Below are 19,415 nucleotides of genomic sequence, written 5' to 3'. Positions count from 1 at the left end.
CGCCTGCTCTTCCTTCCTGGCTAGTTTGAGTTCCGCCGCGGCTTCTTCCCGAGCCTGGAATATATCATTATAAAACATAGTTATAACGGTGCCGTGTGGTTTCCGGCACCATTAGAAAAAAAAGAATAAGACCACTCCATCTCTTTCACATGGATGTCGTAAAAGACGACTAAGGGATAGGCTTATAAACATGGGATTCTTCTTTTAGGCGACGGGCTAGCAACCTGTTACTATTTGAATCTCAATTCTATCAGTAAGCCAAACAGCTAAACGTGGCCTATCAGTCTTTTTAAGAATGTTGGCTCTGTCCACCCCGCAAGAGATATGGACGTGATTATATATATGTATGTATGTAAACATAGTTATAATCACGGCCTTATAGATTTTGCTATTGAAAACCCTTTCATTAAATGATTTCAAGAAGACACTTCTACTGCTTCATTTTGCCGTATAGAAAAACTCCGTCCGCCTTTTTTTCTTCGTCTATGGTCACCAGATTGTAAACATTATGTGAGTGTGTGTGTGTGTGTGTTTGCGAGCCCCCTACCTTCCTGGCGGCGGCGGCTGCCTCGGCCCGCGCCCGCGCCGAGTCGGCCCGCTGCCGCCGCTGCAGCGACAGCAGCATGATGCGCTCCTTCTTGCGCTCCATCTCCTCCGCAGAATTCTGGAACAGTTGTTATTGTCGTTGTAAAAAAAAACAAGAAAGTCAATAAACCGAAACGGTGCTTAGAATTTTTATTAACAAAATCAAAACTTTCTAGAGATTTTCCTATATAAGGGCGATCATTTGACCATCAGCCATCTGGTTAACATCTCAAATCGTCTGTCTGAAACTTAAGATAGCTCGCAGAATATAACATTACATTACATACATATATACATATATAATGTAATGTTACCGGGTCGGGCGTCATCTCGCCGATGATCAGGGCGGCGGGCTCGGCGGCGGCGGGCCGGGCGCGCTCCCGCGGCGGCTCCGTCCGCCCCGTCTCCGCTGCAGAGCTTCTGGAAAAACAATTATTTATTTAATTAAAACACCTTATATTGTACAATAGGTGGACTTAATACCATAAGGCATTCTTTACAAGTCGAACCTTTAGACCAACCCGAGATTGTAATTTGGGTGGTCAAAAATGAGATTATCAACAATTCAAGTTAAACTAACCAAGTTGAATACAATTAAATAATTATTAATTATGATGCAAGTGTGAAAAGATACAAGAACAAAATGTCAGCAGTACAATGACTGTACTGTACACACTTCTGTAAAAGATAAGGCTGACATTATTTTCGTTATTTTCGAAATACAAAATATCCGCTAAGAAAGGGGTTTTCAACATCCTCGTAGAACAAGAATTTAATTTCGTGTTGAGAACTATTGCTGTAATTATGACTATACCTTTAAAATAACGAAAAATTGCTAGCTCATCGTTTATAGGAATAAACTAATTTTTACTGGCATTCCTATTAACTTTCACAAAGTCCGTGGAACAAGTGTAAGACAAGCAGGGGGTATACACACGGTTATTTATTCGTCCGCTGTAAACATAACGTAGTAATCTAATGAATCTCACCTGTGCACTACAAACGGTTCCTCCTCCGGCGCCAGTCTCTCACTCCACGTGTTCTCCGGACTCCTGTCGGGCGTGTCAAACGACCTCTCTTTCTTCGGCGACCCCCTTTTCGTCCGCAACGGGGGCTTAGGCCTTTTGGGCTGGTCATTATCGAACGATATATAGAAACCTTTCTCATTCTTCTCACTCTCCTCCTCCATTTGTTGAAAGGAGTTTCTGTTCAGCGACGGTCTGGTAGGAGATGGGATTCTGTAAGTTCTTGTGCCGGAGGAAATGTTGAGGCGATTGATGCCTTGTCTCAGGGCGTCGTCCTCCGCGTTGCCTATGAACGAAATGTTTTGTGGTTCCATGTCGTCGGGGGGTGGGGGAGGCTTCTGCGGTGTGTGCAGTTGCTGGAGACTGACCGGCTCTGGTCGTCTCGATTCGGGGAGAGAGCCTTGTCTGTAAGGGGAATAGGTCGTTAAAAAATATGTTTTGTCTCACATTATTTATTAACTTATTTTACATATTAAATAATGTACAAATGGCGGACATTATGGCATATGACATTCTCTACCAGTCTACCAGTTGATCAAAGACAAAGATGTTAAATAATAAAGATATAAAATAATGGTAGTTACTTCTTACTGATTCTAGATAAACGAGAAGTTTATAATTTCTGATAAGACAAATGGTTATACTTTAATCGCGTAGACGTTATCACGATATATGTCGCTTCTCTTTCTTCCTTTTCAATTCAACTTATTTACGAGAAAAGAGCCTAATTTTTATTACACATTACTCTTCACAAACGTTCGTACTTAACGCTCTTGAATAGCCATACTTTCCTACAAATGTTATAAACGATATTGCCGATATTATGTGTGTGTCTGTCTGTTACGCTTACTGGATGATCACAAAACACACAAAAATTAAATTCGCTATCGTAAATTGAATATGCTCTGTAAAGACCTAAACTGATGGAACACTAAACACACAAAAATTTTATAAGCTATCGCAAAATAAATATGATCTACCTACATACCCCTATAATGGTAGACCACTAAACACACAGAAAAATTAATTACGCTATCATAAACAGAATAATGACGTATAGAGACCTGTGCGCGGCGCCGGCGCGGCGCGGGCTGCCCACGGTGTAGCTGGGGTGGTTCTGTGGCTCGCGCTCGCCGCCGTTCTGGTAGCCAGAGCCGGAGTACTGCACCTGACGATACAATACATACATATGGTCACGTCTATATCCCTTGCGGGGTAGACAGAGCCAACAGTCTTGAAAAGACTGAATGGCCACGTTCAGCTATTTGGCTTAGTGATAGAATTGAGATTCAAACAGTGACAGGTTGCTACTAGCCCATCGCCTTAAAAAAGAAACACAAGTTTATAAGCCTATCCCTTAGTCGCCTTTTACGACATCCATGGGAAAGAGATGGAGTGGTCCTATTATTTTTTGTATTGGTGCCGGGAACCACACATACTATACATTTGTTTGCAAAATTGGATACAAGGTATTGACTTATTGACGTCATATCACTTAAATCTAATTATAACTACTACATACATTACCGATATAACTTTTACACGAGTGTCGCACTTTACAATAGCACCACCTTATAACTGAGGGATAGCCTTATAAACTTGGGATTCCACTCGTAGGCGATAGGGTAACTAAAGTAACTTGACATTATATGAATATCAGTGCATTCGTAAAGCCATACAGCTCAACTTGGTCTTTCAGTCTTTTAAAGACTGTTGGCACTGGCTACCTCGGGTTCCAATAATAAAAAAAAACTGTGAAACTGTAGAGCATTTTTTTCATTTAATATAAAAAAACGTCTTTATTCATATTAAATAAAAGAAATATTTTTATGTTTTCTATTATTTACTTTATCACACTTTTTATGTACGGTCGTCTTATCTTAATTTTCATGAGAATTTCGTAACTTTCATATAAGTACTATAAATAAGACCTAATTTATTGTTATTAACTATATTGGACCAAAACAAACCTGGAATGGTTGATTCTGATTCTGGTTCTGATTCGTTCTGTCGTGCAGAACAAAACCCTGGGGGTTCCAATTGCGTTCCGACGGAGGCTGGGGCGAGGGGGACTTCCACGTGCGAGGCGGCGGTTCCTGTGGTTGTTGGAACTGCTGGTGGTTCTGTTGGTGGAGCTGGAAAATTGGAATTGATTTATTATATTTTTTTTTAATGCGGTTTCTTCCTATCTGAATTCGTTATTCAAACCAAAAACCAGAATATAAATAGCGTTTTATAGGAAGCCCGTTAGCTTAATTGGCGTGAGGTTTGCAGCGCTTAATTTTTCGAGCTCTTCTATGCTTCGGAAGGCACATTCAGAAGTTGGTTCCGGCTGTCTCGGCTAAGTCAGATTTAGGCGCATGAAAATTCTGACACCAGTGTCAGTCCCTTACTTACATTACAAACAACTGTGATAAAATTTCACAAAGGAAACTTCCGGAAAATATGTAGAAAGTGCGACCACCACCATGTATTTGTTTTCCAGTGCAAATATTAACAGTTATATGTAGATTCGTAATCTACTTCAGTCTCTTGAAGAGACATTCGTGCTGACCTGCATTGTAGCTGATCATTAGTGTAAAGTGTAAGTGCGCTTTGAGCTGAATCGCCGACATACAAATTGCAATCTTCGCTTTTTTAATAATACATACATACATACATACATAAAATCACGCCTCTTTCCCGGAGGGGTAGGCAGAGACTACCTCTTTCCACTTGCCACGATCTCTGCATACTTCTTTCGCTTCGTCCACATTCATAACTCTCTTCATACAAGCTCGGCGGTTTCGGGTACTTTTGACCTGACCCTTTACCAGGACGTCCTTAATTTGATCAAGATACGTTCGTCTAGGTCTTCCCACTCCGACCTTTCCCTCCACACTCTCCTTGTATATCTGCTTAGTCAACCTGCTTTCATTCATCCTCTCCACATGACCGAACCATCTTAACATACCCTTTTCTATTCCTGTAACTACATCTTCTTTCACATCACAACATTCCCTTATCACGCTGTTCCTTATCCTGTCACTCAATTTCACACCCATCATACTCCTTAACGCTCTCATTTCCACTGCATTTATTCTGCTTTCATGCTTCTTTTGCCATACCCAACTTTCACTCCCATACATTAATGTCGGGACCAACACGCCCCTGTGCACAGCCAGTCGAGCCTTTTTGGATAGTTTCTGACTGCTCATAAAGGCATGCAAAGCTCCATTCACCATGTTCCCCGCGTTCACTCTCCTTTCCATATCACTATCATACTTGCCATCTGATGTAAACTTTGATCCTAGATATACAAACTCTTTTACTTGCTCCACTTTTTCTCCTCCAATCAAAATATTACATGCTGTCATTTCTTTCTCCATTTCAAAAACCAGTGTTTTAGTTTTACTTACGTTCACTTTCATTCCTTTCTCTTTTAAAGCTTCATGCATACAGTTTACCATCTCCTGTAACTCCTCCGCTGATGACGCCAGTATAACCTGATCGTCGGCATAGAGCAGACATTTGACGAGTAACTCATTCATCCTTAATCCACTTTTAGACTCTTTCAAATCTGTCAAACAGCTATCCATAAATAGGTTGAACAGCCACGGTGACGCAACACATCCTTGCCTAACGCCTTTCTCAATCTTAAACCACTCAGTGTGCGCTCCGTTTATCCTGACACAAGCACTCGAATCCTCATATAAGGATTTCAGTGCTCGTATTAAGAGACTGCTCACCCCATGCATAGAAAGTGCTGACCACAATTCATTCCTCTCAACTCTGTCATAGGCCTTTTCCAGATCTACGAATGTGCAATAGACTTTTTGACTCTTGGCCAAAAACTTTTCGGCTATGCACCGCAAGGAAAAGACCTGATCAGTACATCCCATTCCCTTTCGAAATCCCGCTTGAGCATCCCATATTTTGTCATCAGTTTCATTCCTGACTCTATTAATCAATACCTTAGCATACAATTTGCCGACGACGCTAAGCAGGCTTATACCACGATAATTTTTGCAGTCCAGCTGTGACCCTTTTCCTTTGTAAAGTGGCACGATAACAGCCTTACACCAATCTTTTGGTACTCGGCCGCTTTTCCAACACAAATTGAAAAGGCAGTACAACTGACTAGCTACTACGCCTTTTCCTGCTTTAAGCATCTCGACCGACACTCTATCACACCCAGCAGCCTTTCCCGCTTTCATACTCTTAAGTGCTTCCACAATTTCGAACATTTCAATTTCGCCTTCCATCTCATTCTCTTTTTCTTCGCTATAGCAGAAATCTTTCTTATTTCCTTCCTTTTTTTCAAATAAACTTTCAAAATAGTCCTTCCATATCTTTAGTACACATTCTTCTCCTTTCACAACGCTACCATCCTGGCATCTGATCCTAGTCAGCTCTCTGGTTATAGTATTTCCTCGGGCTGACCTTACGGATTTCCAGAATACTTTCAGATTTGACTGAAAGTCTTCTGATAGCCTTTTATCAAAATCCTCTTTATACTCTTCTTTCTTTCTAATCACAGCTTTCTTAACCAAATCTTTCATTTTCTTATATTCCTTACGTGCTTCATTCACATCTTCATCTATAACCTCTTGCATTCTTAAGTTAGCTTTTGCTGCTAACAAATCCAGCCATGCTTTCTTCTTTAATCGCACAAGTTCTTGCACATCTTTACTCATCCACGCATTTTTGTGATTTTTTCCTTTCCTTCTTCTACTTACACCACACACTTCAACAGCTACTTTCACAATTCTTTCTTTAAATTCCTTCCATCCATCTTCAATATCGCTCATTTCCTCTAAATCTTCAAATTCATCCTTCAGTCTATTAATATACTTCTTACCTACATCCATATCTTGCAAATTTTCTACTTTTACTCTTTCCCAAGCGCTGGTTTGCTCCGTTACCCTGTGCCGCCAGCGATTGAAGATACCCCTTATCCGGGATATCACCAGTAAATGGTCCGAGTCAATGCCAGCACCGCGATATGCACGGGTATCCAGCACTTTGTTCTTCAATCTTTCATCTACAATCACAAAGTCTATCATACTTTTTAAAATACCTTCCACTCTTGTGTAGGTGTGGATCTCTTTATGTTGAAACATTGAGTTCGACACAAAAAGATCCCACTCTAGACAAATTTCTAATACACTTCTTCCATTATCATTCACCTTTTCGTCACCAAACGCACCAAGCACCTTTTCATATCCATCACGCTTTACACCCACCCATCCATTAAAATCACCTAACATAATAATCTTCTCATTTGGCTTGGTAACTTTCAATACTTCTCTTACACTATTCCAGAACTCCTCGTTTTCGCTTTTTGCTGATGTTGTACCCCTCGAACCCACATCCCAAGGTGCATAAACACCTAGAACGAAGATCCGAGTGATTCCAACTTTCAGCCTAATCCATAGAAGACGAGGGCTGACACACTCATACTCATTCACGCACTCAGCCATTCGTGCAGAAAGAATTAGACCGACCCCTTGACAGCCTCGGCTGGTACTGGAAATTCCAGACCAATACGCCGTGTAAGGGCCGTGCTGCGTCGCGTCGCATCCTTTCCGCTTCGTTTCATTCACGCACAACACATCCAAACGTCTTTCATCCATCATCTGGCATACTTCCTCAATCTTATCCTTCATTCCTCCTCTTACATTCATCGTCGCAAAGCGGCTTTCAGCAGACCGCATACCGCTCCCGCCGGGAACGAGACGTGATGGGGTGCGGACACCATCGCCGCCATCTAGGTGCTCTTTCAAAAAATTTGCATCCATGCGATTCCCACGAGACGCTAGGGAAAAATTTTGTCCGCCCCAGCAGAGCCCCGCATGCCAGGGTAAGGCTAGCCATTACCTGGGGGTCGCCCAACCCCATGGCGGAAGTGGCACGCTCGAGACTAGGCTCGCCCCTAGCCATGCATCCATCGGCGCGGCAGACCTTAGATTGGCAGGGATTTACATTAAAGAGGAATCCCAAGTCTATCCCTTAGTCGGCTCTTACGACATCCGTGGGAAAGAGATGGAGTGGTCCTATTCTTTTGTAATGGTGCCGGGAACCACACGGCACGGCTTTTTTAATAATAGTTGATATATATTTCTATCAACGCGAATACTTATTTTACACTGATAAACATATTGCCGTAATTTTCTATACCTCGGTACTGGTTATTGTCCAACTCGTACAGTTGGCAGCACTGCTCGCTAGGTACATTCGTCTCATACATCTAAGACAGTTAAATCTCTCTAACTACCTTCACTATTACAAAAAACAAAAAATCACAAACCTGCCACCCTCTCATCTCATTCTCCTGCTGCATTTGCGCGTGCTGGGCCCACGTCCGTCTCTGAGGCGGTGCTGGACTATCATGCAAGTAGAACCTTCCGTAATCTTCTATATCTCGGTACTGGTAATTCTCCGGCTCGTACTGCTGGTAATAAGGCTCGCGGGCTATGTGCGGCGTCGAGCCGAACGCGTTTAGAGGCGGCCGCGATACGTTGTGCTGAGAGCTGAATTGGCTGTGCTGGAAGGTTAACAAGCCGTGAGGAGTAAAGCTATATTTCGTGGCTTTATTTACATTTTTATACCCAAATGTTTTATGGTAGAGATTGCATTTGCGATTTGTACCATCTCTTTCTGATTTGTATGTTTTACTCTTATCCTACTACTATTATAAAGGCGAAAGTTTGTATGGATGTATGGATGTTTGTTACTCTTTCACGCAAAAACTACTGAACCGATTACCATGAAATTTGGTATGTAGGTAGCTGAAGACCCAGAATAACACATAGGCTAGTTTTTATCCCAGAGTTCCCGCGGGATTGATAGGGTTTCCATGCGGACGAAGTCGCGGGCGGCCTCTAGTGGTGCAATAAAGAGTTTTATCTATCTACTAGAGGCCGCCCGCGACTTCGTCCGCATGGAAACCCTATCAATCCCGCGGGAACTCTGAGATAAAAAGTAGCCTATGTGTTATTCTGGGTCTTCAGCTACCTACATACCAAATTTCATGGTAATCGGTTCAGTAGTTTTTGCGTGAAAGAGTAACAAACATCCATACATCCATACAAACTTTCGCCTTTATAATAGTAGTAGGATAGGATCTATTAATACATTATCGGTTGAAGACAAAACGGCGGGATGATGCTGCACTAACTGTAGTTATAGGTAAGATCAAAACTGTTATTATTTATTCTAATTATTTTTATCTATATATTTATGTACATCAATGAAAAAAAAAATATGACTAGTACTTAGGATAAATTTAATACATGGGCATTTATTTCTTGGGTATTACTTATTTCCAGTAGGACCACGACAGGAAAATATTAAGAAAGGCATTGGCTTGTGTAAATAATTAAAAAGATATAAACTTACTGATCTTATTATAAAAGTTATTATTAGATTTAGTGAGAGTGATTGATACTATCATTGTCAAGTCATGTAATCCAAATCATTTGACAAACTGCGGTCGGTAAACAATTCAGTCTTCATTCTGCTGTGGATATGCCCTGATGATGACATAATTTTTTTTGTGCAATAAAGCATTTTGAGGCATTTCTAGTCGGTATCATTGTTTTTTGTTAGCAAAAGCTTGCTTTGGTCCTATTTTATTACAAGTTTTTGTTACTGTTGCCAAAGTGCAAGGTTATGGGCCTTTGCTTAGCTTGCCGTATTGTGTGTAACATACAAATATACAAATTTAATCTTGTAGCCGCATCGCCTAGTAGAATAACTGTTATGCCGGGCGAACCACCTTTTGCGTCAGATGCTGCTTTTTTTAGAAAATTGTTGTTGTTGCTGCAAATATTGTTGTTCTTGCTTACATACATATAGTTACGTCTATCTTCTTTAAAAGACTGAAAGGCCATGTTCAGCTTGGCTTTATGTTGGAATTAAAATTCAAATTGTGCCTGGTTACTAGCACACAAGAGGAATCCCAAGTTTAAAAGTCTATCCCTTAGTCGCCTTGTTCTAAATCCATGGGAAAGATAAGTGGTTCTTTTCTAAAGTGCCGGAAACCACACTGAACATTTGCATTGTTGCTTTGATAAATATATACTATATTACAAAACTAACCAATTGTGGAATGTTTGGCTGATAATTCTGAAATGGCGCCTGCGGTTGCAACGCCTGCTGGAACATCTGCTTCGCCTGCTGCTGCTGTTGTTGCAACTGTTGTTGTTGCTGCTGGAGCTGTTGTTGTTGCTGTTGTAGTTGTTGTTGTTGCTGCGCCGCCTGTTGTTGCTGCAACTGGCTCTGCTGGCTGGCGAGGCGCGCGATGTCGCTCTGTATGTCCTGCAGGCTGGAGTTCATTCTGTAACGTCGTGATTTTAATGCGGTATGGTTGGGCACGATTTGTGCGTACTATATTGAATGTGTAGAAAACAAGTTATCCTTGTATATGAACTGTAAAGATCGTAACATGTAACAATAAGCGTGATGTAAATGAAACTGATAAAAAGTGGGTAATCATTTCAGTTAGTGATGCTTGTCTATGGTCCAGTGTTAGTTAAAAATTCACTGAGGAATGTTTATGTCCATACATATAAATCCCATTCTGTATTGTGTATTTTAAAACTTATTACTTTTTAAAACGGCAAGACTTTCCAATTTTTATTGAATATTAGAATGAAATTTGATGTTATGAAATAGTTGATAAAGTATGTATTAATAACTTACTTGGCAATAGATTGTTGATACTGCTCCAACGCTACGTTTTCCACAGATTGTGTGGGCACGTCCGCCAAATCCTAAACGAAATACATTGTAAAATTTAAAAAATAAATAAAGTCATCTTTTCATAAATCAGGCAGAATTTGGATGAAAAGCTTTCGCGTTTGGAAATGAATATTTGAACTATCGAAATATTTTGGTTAAAATTTATAATCTGTTAATATTTATGTGAAATGTGACGTTAAACTTAACAGATGAACCCCAATGTGTTTTGGAAAAAATAAATTGTTACTGGTATGACATACATGCAATTTAATATAAATTTTGACATGCATATTAAGGCCATATTGACATGCAAATTTTGATCAAACGTGAGGAATGACGAACAACAATAAGATGATAGCGATGGGCTTTGAATAACTCATTAGCATAAAGTTCAATACTTCTTCATTATTATAAGTAAACGAGTATTTTTTTAACCTAATTTACACCACTGCTGGGCAAAGAAGAAATTTTTTTTTTTCATTTGCCTCTATTATGAACCAAATAATTTGTCCGTTTTTTTTCGAAATGTATCTTAAATCCTTTTACAATAAAGCACACAATTCTCAAATATAAAACTCTTTGGTTTAACGTATAAGGATTGTGTACTTTATTGCAATCAATTGTGATCAATTTTTGTAAGGAAAGCATCTCTAAAATTATCGAAACTCGAAAGGTTGGACATATTTTATTTTATTTTGCTCACATCTCTGAATTTTGTATATAGTCGATGAACGAAGCCTGCGAAAAAAAATCCCTGTCGAAAGCTGATTTTACATCAATCGACCCCGCACCCCCCGGTGTGATAGTATACCTGATTCTGCGCGTTGTCCTGTTTGTGTTCGTCCTCGGCCGGCGTCCGCGCACCCTTCCCCTGAAACACGCACGTGCAACCGCCACCGTCACTCCGCATGCTTTCACAGTTGATTGGGATATGTCACGCTAATTATGTGAATGTCACGTTACCATACTTGGGTAAGGAGAATTTTTGGAATACATATGTCATGCTACTTGGGTCAAGTGAATGTCACGTCATGATACTTGGATGATAAGAATTTTTGGGTTATGTCACGCTAATTTTGTGTTATGTATAATTGCTAGTTATGAATTGGGTAATAAGATTTTTTAAACATATTAACCTACTTGGGACTACGTTTTTGGGAGTACGGCTCAAACTTGGGCATTTTGAATCTCAAATTTTACTCGGGTCACACGAATGTGACGTCATACTCTTTGGGTTATATGAAGGTTACGTCAATTTATTAGTCATCTTTTAAATGTCATGTCACATTTCTACGACTACTATCACGTACATGTATATAAATTGAATTTTTCACGTTTTTAATTTTAAATTGTCAAGCTACCAGGGTCAGATATCTACGAGTACTATTGAAATAAAGGGTCACTTGACAACGTGATGTAAGGATTTGGTGCGTGTATTAATTTACAAACAATGAATTTTTGTTTTAGCGTAAAATATATATTCTACACTCTATTCGACAGTTATACTAGTATTTTGATTCAAATTCTCTTGTTGGAATCGAATACATTCTTAACTTATGATCATTAATCTGCCTCCGTAGCAAGGCACGCGCGTCGCCGTTTTATGACGCGAAATACTATACCTGTTTCACTTTTTATTATGACGTGAAACGGGACAGCGATAGATATTGGCGCGATAAAAACGGCGTCCGGTGTAACATTCTACGGGAGCTGGTTATTTAATGATTGTTAAAATTTAATTTTGGAAAAAAAAAATATTTATAATGTCAATTCCTATGGAGTAAAGTATCAAGAAATAAGTGATAAATACATCTAACATTGCATAGTTTTTAAAGAAATAAACAAATCAAAGAAAAGAGAGCCTAAACAGTCACAATACGGGGTATGTGATACGAAAATATATGCCAATCAACTGGTACATGCTTTAAAACAGTGAATTTCTATCGTGGACATTTGTACCTAAGTGCTTTTAGTGACAGTTAGACTATGAGTGACATCTTGTATTTTAACTTAATAAATTATTGATACATTTTATATACCTTTAATACTCTCATCTGCTGACTGACCTAATCGGTATTTCTTGTTATAAATGTAAAAAGTAAAGAACATGATTTTATAAAAATAAGTTTTATAAGAAAAATTTAAGCAACATGATTCGGCGAAGCCAATATAACGAAATGAAATCTCGCAACGTAACTATGAATGATCTTTTATTTTCTGTACACTAATTAAAAAGGCTGCCTCAATCTAAGATATAAGATTAGGCGAATTCTCGCTAACTCATATAAGCGATTTAATTTACAGAAAAAATTACCTAAAAATTTATAAAGTAATGAAAATATGTCAAAAAATGTAACAACTCGATATATATATCGAAAGCAGTGGAAAGCGTGTACAGATGTTCTATTACGACGAAAACAGGTGAGCATTAATTTTATAATATTGCCGGTTTGAAAAAAAAACGGTCCGTTAATTTAAGCATCAGTTATATTCACATTAACAATAGAATACAAGATTTAAAAAGTCTGTACAAATTCATTTTTAAAAGATAATTAATATCAACAATCAAAAAGTCCATTTGTTAAAAACCGACTAATGCCTTTTCCAATTGAAAAAAAAAAAACAGATTAAATAAAACGACAATCCAATGTCACCTGCTTTCTGTAAGAATCTGTCAACAACTAACTGTTCATATATGTTGATTATAAAAATGTGAAAATAAAATAAAATAAAATAAAATACTAGAAACTAAACCAAAAGAGGTTGTATCTGACCAGCCACTCACCAAAGAGGCCAGCTGGTATTGCAAATATGTATCCTAATGGAAGAAAGAAATATTTTATATGTGTAAGTAAAAATACGTTACTGAGAGACAAACTTATATGCTTCCAATTGCATAATTAAAGTGTACCAAAAATTATAGGTGAATTTCGGTGTTATATAGTAGATACAAGTAGTAGTAATTTTTATTGCAGTCTAAAATACTGGCAACATAATCTTGTATATTATTTTAAATCTACCACACTTTCTACTTAGAATATTCTTGAACTTCATGACACTATGTTAATATCAGTTATTCCACACCACCACCTAATCATACAGACGACTGCATGCATTTTTTATTTACTTTTTCACCACATTTTATTTCGATCCCTGTTTGTTGAACCAGTTACTTAAAACCAAACACACATACTCCCAAAGGCATCTGTCGTACACAATACAAAACAGATAAAAAAAAACAACTCAATACCTAATTCAATACACACGCACACTTTCAAAATCCCTATATACCATGTATTACGCCTTAACACACTCCTCTTAACCGCAAAATTAAATAAAGATTTTTTAATAACGTCGAAAAAGCCATGAAAACATCGTCTTTTTTGTCAAAGTACACAAGAAAACCACAAGTTTAAAAAAATAGTCTTGAATTACCACCTTAAAATCATTTCGATAAAAAAAGATTTTATTTCATGACTTTCTTGCCAGCCAGTGTTTCTATTATAAACTCCACTTACCCTTGTGACTGCCTGCAGAAACGCCTGTTGTCCTAACTGTTGTCTCTGTCTACTCATAGCGACCTCCATTCTTCTTTTCTCCTGTTCTATCCTCCGTCTCTTTTCCTCTAATTTAAGTCTAATATTATTGAGTTGTGCGGCCATTGCTTGCCCGCCGCTCGGTGATGTGTTCGCGTCGTCTGATAAATCGTCGCCATCTGAAAAGCAAAAACACAGACTATAAGAATAGAAACTTTTGCAATATTGTGGGAAGACGAAAACGTTTGTACTGCGGTAAACTATGTCAGGTTAACTTAAAGAATATTCCCATGGTTTGCATGTTATGGAATAATCCTTTCTTCTTAATTCAAATTTTTTTTCACGCCTCTATTCATATTCTATAAGTACCACATACATGGTGCTCGTGTGCTTTAAAAAAATATGTAATGTCAACAAACAAAATAACTCACTCGGATGATTTTCTTGTTGCATAAACTGTTGTTGCCACGTCGTCGTATTGGGGGGCGGCGTCGAGAAAGACGTGCTTTTCCGCCTCTCCACCGGGTCATTCTCTTGGCTGTACTGGGATTGTAGACCTGTCGAACAACCCTTGTTAAAACTTGTATTTTTTAAAACCTAACTTTGTCTGTTTATCGACGATGAATAAACAACAAGTAAGTGTATGAAGTTTTCCATTTCATGATTGAAATTTATACAATGGGAATATGTGGTCTGATAAGCGAGTATTAACAGGCAATGTGAGTAATCGATATTTGTGCAATTCAAATACGTTATTGCAAAATTTTTAGCATTCCAAGCTTGAACATAGAAAGCAATCTAAAATCAACCTTTTTTTTCAACAACTTCGTCGTTCCATTTTAAAAATACTAAAATTTTAAAAATGGAACGCGCGTTAATTTTTTTAACCACAAACCTTTCTGGTCACCGTTACTCCTAATCTTATTCAAGTCAGCGAAACTAGTTTTAGTTCCGTCGCCGTCCGTCGAGTCTCTGTCGTTCAAGAAGAATCCATCTCCGCCCCCTTTGTAGTTGAAACCGTAGTTCTGATTTAGCGTTATGGTGTCGCTACTGAGCTGCCTCCTGATTGGATAATACGGCTGATCGTTGTCGTTCCCGGTTTGTGGTTGGGAATGTTGTCTTTCGATTTTCTGCCTATCATCTTGTCCGTTTTGGAAATCGCCGTGGAAGAACTGTATTGAACCTCTGATGTCTTGGCGCGACGATCGGAGCGGCGGGTTGTAGTTGTCGAGCGGACCTGAGAAGTAAATGTTGCGATTCAATTTAGGATGACTTGACGCGAATCTGTAGCGTTTCAACTGCGCCATGACTAAAAAACAACACTAGATTTGTCTTTTTTATTACGAAAATTATATTTCAAACATTTCTTTATAAAGAACATACAGGTTTAAAGCGACATGTGACACTACAATTTAATTAAAATGAAGTGTAGGCTGTCTGCAGCCGCGCCCACTGCGAATAGTTTGCTCTCACGCGATGACCGTGAACGTAATGATTTTATGAGGTGAATTTTGGTAAATGTGTTTTTGAGAGCTTGGACAGTGTAACATATGTCAATGTCATTAGAATTTATTAGACGCGGTTATTTTGAATTTGACCATGTAAAATTGTGTGCATTAATATAGTGTCTCATATGGAATTCCTAATGTAAGCGATGGGCTTACAACCTATCAATATTTGAATCTCAATTCCATCATAAAGCAGCTGAATGTGGCGTTTCAGTCTTTTCAAGACTGTTGGCTCTGTCTACCCGGCAAGGGATATAGACGGGACTATATGTATGTATGAATTGCCTAAGTATGTTCAAATTACGTGTTTATAGAATTTGCTAATATTAATAAGTTTTTTTAATTACCTATTTTTTCATATCTGGGTTGATTAATTGTTTTTTTGAGAATATAAGTATACTAATATTTTTCACTTCTAGTGCGTAACTGGACTTGTTTAAATTTTTGAGTCATTCCTTACTTAGGAAGTGCAATATGCCTTTGATTTTAAATTTCCCCTCATAAAGAACTTGGCTCACATATTTCATCGGTTTTCACACACGCCGCGGAGTTTAAACCATTATGAAAGCAATATATATAACCTGTGGGAGCGGATATCTTCCTGACGTTGGCTACGGTAGCCAGTTCCTTCTCCGGATTCCTGCCGGCGAAGTGGAGCCGGTCCTGGGAGCCGCCGAAGTTCTCCACCGTCAGTTGGCTGTCGTCAGATATGGAACTCCTTCGGGAGCGCCTCCCCGCGTACGACTCGCGAGACTCCGCCCAGTTTGACGGACGCCCCGCCGCCACGTGTGGGGGGGTGTCTGATGACGCTATTGGCAAAAAATACTTTAGTTATTAGTTTGGTTGCTGTGATTCGCAATTTATCTGTCAATCAATATTTGTGTCATAGCACTTTGATGATTGATTATTAAGACAATCAGAATTTGAGTGAAAAAGGCAGGTAAAGTTACGTTCATTTGTTCTAATGATAATCCATGTTCTTACGATGAGATAAAACCACCTACTTTAAGGCTGCTAATAATATGTAACTATAATCAAGTCTTGCAGGGTCGTGAAGGTGAAATGAGAAGTATTCGATTCGTATGACAACCTGACTTGCAGAATCGTGATCACAGGACTCTACAGAGAGGTCAGACAGGTCACAATCGGGTCTTACACAATGAGTATTATGACTTGACGATCAGTTAAAGAATCATAAAACATATATACCGTCATCGTCCCTCCTGGCGAGCGAGGCCAGCGTGGTGACGGCCCGCCCGCGGTGCACCACGAACTCGTCCCGCTGCGGGCTCGCGCTGCGCCGCTCCGGCGTGGAGCAGGCCGAGCGGCCCGCCAGCGCCGCCACGCGCGCCCGGCCGCACGCCGACGGCGAACGGCCCGCTGGGAATCACACGGCACTGGTGAATTAATGTACCTACTGGAAGTCTGTTGTACAGTCGTGCAGGGCAGAAAGCTCCGATAGGACGATCTATACGAATTGATGGTAGAGTATCTGGCCTCGACTGTACGATCGAACAAACATTTAGTTTTCTCCCACTTGCGAAGGAAAATCATTCTTTCCCGAAATCTGCGATATCTGAATTGGTTCAAATAAAATAGAACAACGACGAATAGATTTAAAGTTTTTAGCCGGTACAATATAAAATATAATAGGCCGGTAATAGATAATCATAATATAAAATTTTTAGTTACATCATAAACAAGGACCATTCACAGGTTTCAGAATAAAATATTCGGGCGACCATTTCTTTTCCCTTACTTAGCAAATAGGAGAAATTTTGTTCAGATACATGTAATAACACTATATAAATTCTATTAAAGTAGCATAACAATGTATTGCATAACGACATCAATAAAAAAAATAACTTCATTAGCTTCCATCTGATCGAACTGAAATTACTTACGCATTATCTAGAAAATAATATAAAATTCTACTTCAAAATGCAACTTAATAAAAACATCTATATCATACTCACGATTAACACTGAGATCTAGACAGAATACAAATTATCATTAAAAACTAATACAATAAAGCTGACATAGTATAGGGAGTCATGGGGGCATAAATCAATGACTCCGTTAGTGCCAAAAGCTTGTTATTCAACCACATGCCAAAATATAGAAAGTGTTATTATAAAGCAGTTAAATATTTATAATATCAAAGCAGAGCGTGTTAGTAACATAAAAGTTAGTGTTGAATACAAATACACTGTGAAAATAGAGAAGTTAGATTGAACACAACAAAAAAAAAAAACCACAAAATTACGCAATAATAAACAATTAATTATAACAAAAACAGTTAATAAAATAAAAAAAAAAACAAAAGAACACCCCGGCTTGTGTTTTTATTATACACAACATTGAAAGTTAATCATTCCAATTTCATTTTAGTTCGTTTTAAGTAACGAAAAGAAAAAAAAAATACCACATTGATAATAATTGGTCCAATGAACGTCATACAGACAAAGAACGCGTACAGATTTTTTGAGTATAGGTTATTGATTGGGTGCATTTTCGTATTGCGTAAGAAATAAAATTTATTATCTAACACAAAATAACATTTTGTTTTTTTGTGGGTATGTAATTAAGATATTAATAGGTGGCTAATTCTTCAGATAGTCACTAGCCCAGTACATTGACTAAATTATACGATCTTCTTGACTAAATTATAGAGTTAGTAAACTAGACTCAAGTATAGAGATCACCCTTGACAAAATTATAGAGTTAGAAAACGGCTAGCTGGTTCAATTTATGTACTTTTTATGCCCACAAAACTAGCAGAATTTTTTTTATTTATTTAAATTTCAAAACTATAAACGAAAGCATACATTTCATCATAATACATCCCTTAAAACCTATTAAGACAAGATTTCACGAGGCCAGTCTTTAAATAAAACCATTACAAAAAGAAGTCAAATATATTTAATACCCTCACTTAAAAAAACTTACATTTCAAAAACGGAACACAAACGGTGATACAACACAACAAAAACACAGAACGTCGTGTACAACATAGCCGAATTAAGTTTACACCTCGCTGAAATGCGATATCGTGGCGCCAAACTTATAAAGAACGACAAAAAAGTCTAGCGCTTTTTTAATATTTCCACTCATTTTGTACTTGCCACTAGATGGCAGCACCATAATACATTGATATGTTTTTTTATTTTTGCTAAGTTAAAGTTAGATTTCAATACGCAACAAGAAATTCCGCGCAGTTCATATAATTCTTTAGTTGGTCATCTCGTGATAAATCATAATATCCTGTTACCTGCAAATGGCGGCACACTGTCATCACTTACGCCGACCACTACACTGTATTTTCAAACAAACAAACAAACATACGCCAGCGAGGTGCAAACAAAACGCAGTCTATATTGCAAGCACGCGACGCGGTAAGTACCTGCGAATGGCGGCAGGTTATCGTCGGCGCCGCGCAGGTCGGGGATGGGCGCGGGCGGCGGCGGCGGCAGGCAGCGCTTGTGGCGCACGCCGTGCTCGTTGCTCGCCGCGCACGCTGCGTCACACCGCCACCGGGGCTCGGTTTTAGAAACTTATTACAGTACTACCACGTTTAAATGTGTCGCATGTTTGGCAATGTTCGACGGCCGCTGAATGGAGCAAAACTCAATAAAATAACGACCTTATTACAAATACGTTAAACTCGAATTCGAAAACAAAATGGCTCTTGCTATCCTCGTTCATAATATTCAAATGGCGCGATCTGATAGGCTTAAATATTTTTGCTTCGTACAAAAATAAGACTTCTGCGCGGGCACGTAGGTAGGTGTAACTCATGAAAGTGGTAATACTGTACGTGGTTAAATATTACGCCGGCGGTGCAGTGATGACATTTTATTGGGGGAGGGACATTTACAATTCGAATATTTCATTTCGGACATCTCAATGAGAATTTTTGAGTTTTAAACATTTATAATTTATATTATAAATGTAACTTTCAACCAATCAAATATTTCAGTTATATTTAATTGACTTGTAAAATAGAAAAACCTAATCAAAATTTGTTACTTTTACTT

General features: G+C 38.6%; 1 protein-coding gene across 10 annotated transcripts in view; it reads right to left on the bottom strand.

Moving 5' to 3' along the window:
* The window catches only part of LOC106143694 (patronin), a 68,468-nt gene that overhangs the window by 12,835 nt on the left and 36,218 nt on the right, over positions 1-19,415 (bottom strand). For 7 of the 10 annotated variants that reach the window (XM_060946947.1, XM_060946940.1, XM_060946959.1 and 4 more), the window contains exons 7-22: positions 18,782-18,895; positions 16,588-16,758; positions 15,960-16,187; positions 14,766-15,107; positions 14,302-14,427; positions 13,853-14,049; positions 11,146-11,205; positions 10,296-10,366; positions 9,693-9,930; positions 7,900-8,136; positions 3,581-3,745; positions 2,675-2,778; positions 1,575-2,015; positions 900-1,005; positions 548-664; positions 1-54 (exon numbers count right to left, since the gene is read on the bottom strand). The exon at positions 1-54 is cut by the window's left edge and continues 66 nt beyond it. In XM_060946947.1, coding sequence (XP_060802930.1) covers positions 1-54; positions 548-664; positions 900-1,005; positions 1,575-2,015; positions 2,675-2,778; positions 3,581-3,745; positions 7,900-8,136; positions 9,693-9,930; positions 10,296-10,366; positions 11,146-11,205; positions 13,853-14,049; positions 14,302-14,427; positions 14,766-15,107; positions 15,960-16,187; positions 16,588-16,758; positions 18,782-18,895 — 2,771 coding nt within the window. The remainder of the gene's footprint in view (positions 55-547; positions 665-899; positions 1,006-1,574; positions 2,016-2,674; positions 2,779-3,580; positions 3,746-7,899; positions 8,137-9,692; positions 9,931-10,295; positions 10,367-11,145; positions 11,206-13,852; positions 14,050-14,301; positions 14,428-14,765; positions 15,108-15,959; positions 16,188-16,587; positions 16,759-18,781; positions 18,896-19,415) is intronic. The other 3 variants (XM_060946944.1, XM_060946964.1, XM_060946974.1) reach the window with 3 other exon arrangements.

The sequence above is a fragment of the Amyelois transitella genome, chromosome 2 (assembly GCF_032362555.1).
Source record: "Amyelois transitella isolate CPQ chromosome 2, ilAmyTran1.1, whole genome shotgun sequence".
Lineage (NCBI taxonomy): Eukaryota > Metazoa > Arthropoda > Insecta > Lepidoptera > Pyralidae > Amyelois > Amyelois transitella.
This window is presented reverse-complemented; position numbering and strand designations above follow the sequence as displayed.